A 6,222-nucleotide genomic window follows, 5' to 3' on the forward strand; every position below is an offset into this window, starting at 1 on the left:
ATCTTCGTGCATTGCTTAACACCCTATGTATGCATGATCCCTACCACGACGCGCTCCGGACTCCTCCAAGCCTTATACGCACGCCGCCATCTGCCGCAGATCATCCATCTTTATGGACTTGGCATCCCGCTACACCATCAAGCATCTCGTTGCTTCAGCAGATTATTCACCCACAAATGCCATCAAAGTTCTCTGTTTTGCCGGCACTGGCAATACCCCAACTTCATGGTCACATGATGTCAAAATACCATCCGCGTCCTGATGCAACACTTGATTACACGTAGCTGATCGGACCAGCCGATCTCCATCTGAACCTGCGACTCCACGTATTTATCAAATTGCAGCATACAACCGCTGGCATCCCGTACATAATCTGTACGTGTACCAAACGAAGAGAGCCAGTATGGAGATCCATCTAGCAGCCTTTCCATATGCACGAGGCCACACAGATCCAAAACTCCACCACGTCTCCAATGTATGCTTGACTTTGCCTCTCCCTCTCCTTGCTCACGATGAATAGCACCAACCAACACTAGCAATAACTCGTCCAGACGCTAGCAATATCGGGAAGACTAGAGCCTGACCATCGGGCTGATAACTTCCACTTGTTTGCAAGTAGCCTGAGAGCTTAAAGGACCGAACAACTTTTTATTTTTTTCGAACAATTCAACAAAATCAAGAACAGAAAAATAGAACATTCTGAACAAAATTTAACAAACGTGAAACCCTTTTTAAAGCCATCAATTTATTTTGAAAATCGAACAAACTTTTCAAACGTGAACAATTATTGAAAAGTTGAACACAAATTTCGAAATTTCAAAAAGATGAATAATTTTTAAAGTATAAAAATTGAACAATTCTAGATACATACTAAACATTCTTGTGATACACGCTGAACTAATTTAAAATATACATTTAACATTTCTGTAATGTATGCTGAACAAATTCTGAATTGTGAACAAAATTTAAAAACAGTGAACGTTTTCTGAAATCATGGAGAAAAATACGGAATTTCAAACTTTTTTTCAAAAAAGATGATGAAAATAAGAACGAAAAAGGATAAAATAAAAATAGAAGGAAAAATAAAAAAATAAAAACAGAAAATGGATAAAGAAACAAGAAAAAAATCAGAAAATCGGCAAAAAAAAACCCAGTTTAGGGAACCTTCTAGAAAGTTTAACTTGCGAAGTGGGCCGGCCCGTTGCGCGCAGCTGCACCCGTGCTTCAGCAAAGCCGCCTCTTCTCGACGCACGCGCGCGTCAAATAGGGTTCAACACGAGGCCCGTGTCTTGTGCCGTCGCATCTGAGTACATCAGCCGCCTTTCGTTTTCGATCGGTGGACCGATCCATCCGTATGCATTTGCCGCCGTACGCGCGATCTTCCGCCACTGGCCTTCGGCTGCACGCGTGACTTGGTGCAACACGATCCAATCTCGCCGAGTGCCTCACGAAGCCGCCGCCTGCTTCTTCCGATTACTTTTGACACGAGCAGAACTCCCACCATTCCATTGATCTTTCCTGGTCGCACTACTCGACCACCGATCAATTCAACGAATTCTGCTTCACCTCTAGATCAATAGCCGCAACCTCAAATTAAACCTTACTCATGATACCACTTGGTCGAATAATCCGGGGCACATAGTTGATCTATTAAGGACCAATCAATCACACAAGCATGACATAGATATTTGTTAACGAGGTTCACCATCATGGCTACACCCCCGGGGCCTGAGGCTCTTCTCCCCATGACGCCGCTACAATACCGCACAGCGGCCGCGCGGCCGCTGGCACATACCTCCAGCTCCCCCGCGTGCTTATGTCATTATGTTGGCGTAGGTTACATTGTGTGTCTACCCTTTTATTATATAAGATGCATATGATACTAGTGTCCTACTTGGACACGGCTTCCTATCCTGTCTACACACCGTACGACTCCAAATTCAACTATAACTCACCTTGTACAAACCTCTAACAAACTCTCATTCTAGAAATTTTAGAGCCTCATTATGCACGCATTAGGCCCATAATTCTTGAAGACCGTCTTGAATAAAAACAGTGTACATTAAACATACACCTTCCATAGAAGGATTTCATGTTACAGTCTTGCTAAGTTTTAGTCGATTGAGACTTCATTAAGTCTCAATCGATACTATATCCGTGAGATTTGACTTTAAAATCTATGCAAAAATTATAATAAATAAATAAAATAGTTTTTTGTTTCTCTCTTGCATGTTAGTCAGTCCACCTTGCCACACCCGTTTCATGTTATTCGGCTAGGTTTCTTCGGCAACAACCGCGCCACAGTATATCCCGCCGTACTCCTACATTCGCATCGGCCAGTGCCGTCTTCGTCACAGGACCGTGCGAGCTTGACCGACACTCATACGAGCATCATCCACACGGCAAAGGTCAAAGCCAGACGCGCTCCGCTGCCCACCACCGCTCCCAGAAAGCTCCGCCGGCACACCGCTCTCGCATCACCGTGGTACGGCGACACGAGCGCACACCTGTTGCCACCTTCGCACTCCACCACCCTCCCCGTCCGGCCCCCGAACCTCCATCCAGATCTGAGCGGCGAGGACACCACACACACACGCGCGCGCGCCGATCGGGCGAGAGGGACTCCCAAACCGGCGCCGCCACCAACCACGCTTCCCCGACACCCCGATCAATCATAGGGCGCCCCCAGCCGCAGTGACACTGTGTGGTGCACTGACGCGCCACCGGCAACAACCTCAACAGCAGAGATTAAAAAGATCGGCACTACCAACCGACTGCAACCTCCCAACCCCCCTCCCCGCCTCCTAAACTCCTCTCCTCCCGCACCGCAGCCGCGCAGCTAACACGTTCTTGCGCCGTCGTTGTGTCCCTGGCATTGCTGTGCGGCCACCACTGTCATTCTGCCACCGACGGAGGAGAGAGCTAGTGAGATCAGCATGGTGCGTGTGGTGGTCGCCGCGGCGGCGCTGGCCGCCGTGCTGGTGTCTGTGCTGGCGCCGGCGGCGACGGCGCAGATGGAGAGCTGCAGCGGCGACCTGCCGTTCGCGCTCGTCGGCAACTACTCTGGCCTCGCCTGCCAGCCCGTCTGGAACAACTTCGTGCTCCGGGTATGTCGCCATTGTTCTGCTCCTGATGGTAGATGGTTGAGATCTAGCTGTAGAATGTAGGCTTCTTGAGACCCTGTTCAAGTTATGGCTAGCTTACCTGTGGTACAGAACTAGTGATAAGAAAGTTCATGCGAGGAAACAATAGCAGTACTGGTAAAGCTACAGATATCCATGAATCATTACTCATTTTCTCAATGATTCAATTCAATGGGCTAGAGTTGGCATGGTAGTGTCAGATCAGAGCAATTTGGTACGGTGAAAAGCAGGGGACCAAGCTGTAATGGGATAATAAGCGTCTGTCTGTCCTGATACCTCGAGTGCCATGTGCACTTCTCACAACTCAGATGATCTAGTAGTAGCTATCAGCTCACCACCGCAATAGTAACAATCAATTTGATTTGCATGCGATTTGCAGTACCACCAGGACAAGAACAACGTGCTGCGGGTGGTGCTGTCGACCATGTACAGCACGGGGTGGGTGGGGATGGGCTTCTCGCGGGACGGCCTCATGATCGGCTCCAGCGCCATGGTGGGGTGGATGGGCAAGAAGGGCCTCCCCCACATCCGCCAGTTCTCCCTCCGCTCCAAGTCCGGCTCCAAGGCCGCCGTCGTCGACCGCGGCTTCCTCGTCTCCAACAACCACGACCACACCGTCGTCGTGCAGCAGGCCAAGATCTACGTCGCGTTTCAGCTCAAGTTCTCCTACCGCCTCTCCCACCAGCACATCATCCTCGCCTTCGGCCCCGGCGTCCCCGTCAAGAACAAGCTCTCCAAGCACCAGGACAAGACCTCCTTCACCTTCGACTTCACAACTGGTAACTAAGATACGAACTGTTTATATGCAATTTCTTAGTTGCAAGCTCGATAAAGTTGATCATGTGTCGGTTACCAGGAAAAGTTTTCAATTTTTTGAGGAAAAGTTTGTTGTTTCTTTAAGCATCGTCGGTTGCACCACCTTTACATAGCATAGTTGCCAGATCAACATCATGCCGTACGACAGAATGCCTTTTTTCAACATTATCATTACTCTATTCAGAAGATTCAGAAGATCTTACAGCGTACGTGTTGGCCGATGTGCATGCAGGGAAAGGATTCGCCGACGGGCCCTTCCCCTACGGCCTTCGGCGGGCGCACGGAGGGCTCAACCTCTTCGCCTGGGGCATCCTCATGCCCATCGGCGCCATCCTGGCGCGCTACTTCCGGCGCATGGACCCGCTGTGGTTCTACCTCCACGTCGGCATCCAGTTCGCCGCCTTCATCATCGGCCTCGCCGGGGTCGTCGCCGGCGTGGCGCTGTACAGCAAGATCCAGGCCGACATCCCGGCGCACCGCGGCCTCGGCATCTTCATCCTTTTCCTCGGCATCCTGCAGGTAGACCAGTCACTCACTGCTATGCTTTCATGCTCAGGTGTATGTCTCGAATGGTAGATTCTGAATGTTGTGCAAAAAACTGTTGACAGGTTCTGGCATTCTTCCTAAGGCCCAACACGGACTCCAAGTACCGCAAGTACTGGAACTGGTACCACCACTGGTCGGGCAGGCTGGTGCTCTTCTTCGCCGCCGTCAACATCGTGCTCGGGATCCACGTCGGCGGCGGCCACGACTCGTGGAAGATCGGCTACGGTTTCAACCTCGCCATCCTCCTCATCACCGTCATCGGGCTCGAGTTCATGTTGTGGACCAGGTGGTCTAAGAACAGCGCTTCCACGCCGACGTATTGAGCTCTGTCACGACGGGGGGGCTCTGTTGATCCGGCGATGGCTATGCCCTTGTTTTTTAATTCTTTTGTTCCTTTTCTTTTCTTTTCTGGTCTGTTTTTGGTTTTCTTGTGATTTTATTTTTGTGAAATCCTGATGACTGAAATATAAGTGCAGTAGGTCCTGCTAAGCATGGTTCACCTACAGAAGTATGATGAAGACCCAAATATTACGACGGTATAAATGCACCAACAAGAATGTTGAACAACACACGAATGCAGCTCGTGAGCCTATACGACCGTATGAAAAATTGTGGCACAAACCGCAGGCTGGGCATTGCAAAATCCAACCTGAAAATTCAAGGCTCCGCCCTGGGCAAGCCAGAGGCGAGAAAATAATACTCCCTTTGTTTTTAAATATTTGTCTTTTTAGAGATTTCAAATGGACAACCACATATGGATGTATATAGACATATTTTAGAGTGTAGATTCACTCATTTTCCTTCGTATGTAATCACTTGTTGAAATCTCTAGAAAGACAAATATTTAGGAATGGAGGAAGTACTTCTTTTCAAATAAAATAATGAAGCTATGCTCAACTTAGGAAAATAATGATAATAACTCACTTTGGGCTTTTCGGCTCGGTTTTAAGTGGCACCTCGGCCCACTATGGCCTTTTGTGTCGGGATGTCCTAAGCCCAGATAGTCAATACTACCCCCCTTGAGTTGAAACTTTGGCAAGAAAGATATATGGGTCCAAATAGTAGTAACTATTATAAATCCCACACTTTGCTACGGGTATTTATTATTATATGTTTTCAGCGCGTCTATTTTGAATTATTTACATTAAATTTATATATTTTTTAACATAGAGTTGCAAACTTCAACTATTGTTAAAGTGCGTAAACAAATTAAAATGTTAAATTTTGTTATATTCATTTTCTGGCACAGTTAAGACGATTTCAATGGTATCATCTTTTAGGAAGCCATGGGGGCAGCGCGCCACGGCTTGTTATTGCCGGAGAATGGGTAGAGATCACCGGAGCTAGCGGAGATCATGATGACCCTCCTGGTTCGAAGATCCTTCACAACAAAGCCATAGGGAAAAAATTCAATAGAGCACAAGTTATCTTTGGTGAATTGGCGAACTGAAATGAGACTAGTTACGACGTGGGGAGAGAAGAGAACGTCCCGAAGATGAAAACTGTGAGGTGGGAGGGTGATAGAGCATGGGGAGATGAGTACCATTTCCAACAACAATGCTAGTGAAATGAGACTTTAAAGAAGGATTCGAGAGGTCGAGGTTACCAGGGTTGCCGGTGACGTGGGAGGAGGCGCCGCTGTCGAGGTACCACTCGTGTGGAGCGGAGCCACTGTTGGGGACACCATGGGCACTGTAGGCGGCCTGGAGCATGGCCA

At 48.4% G+C, this 6,222-nt stretch overlaps 1 protein-coding gene across 1 annotated transcript; it reads left to right on the forward strand.

Annotated features, from left to right (window-relative positions):
- The first annotated feature begins 2,774 nt into the window (after nt 1–2,774).
- On the forward strand, nt 2,775–5,031 carry LOC119291223 (cytochrome b561 and DOMON domain-containing protein At3g61750-like). Its single transcript, XM_037569947.1, has 4 exons — nt 2,775–3,107; nt 3,523–3,922; nt 4,192–4,478; nt 4,568–5,031. The coding sequence occupies exons 1-4, from the start codon at nt 2,937–2,939 to the stop codon at nt 4,826–4,828; spliced, it is 1,119 nt and encodes a 372-aa protein (XP_037425844.1). The 5' UTR covers nt 2,775–2,936; the 3' UTR covers nt 4,829–5,031.
- Nucleotides 5,032–6,222: the final 1,191 nt, after the last annotated feature.

The sequence above is a fragment of the Triticum dicoccoides genome, chromosome 1A (genome assembly GCF_002162155.2).
Source record: "Triticum dicoccoides isolate Atlit2015 ecotype Zavitan chromosome 1A, WEW_v2.0, whole genome shotgun sequence".
Taxonomy (NCBI): domain Eukaryota; kingdom Viridiplantae; phylum Streptophyta; class Magnoliopsida; order Poales; family Poaceae; genus Triticum; species Triticum dicoccoides.

Coding starts and splice junctions, on each gene's coding strand:
- LOC119291223 (XM_037569947.1), top strand. CDS start 2,937: ATGGTGCGTGTGGTGGTCGCCGCGGCGGCGCTGGCCGCCGTGCTGGTG. Junction 3,108..3,522: donor GGAACAACTTCGTGCTCCGG/GTATGTCGCCAT, acceptor TGCGATTTGCAG/TACCACCAGGACAAGAACAA. Junction 3,923..4,191: donor CACCTTCGACTTCACAACTG/GTAACTAAGATA, acceptor ATGTGCATGCAG/GGAAAGGATTCGCCGACGGG.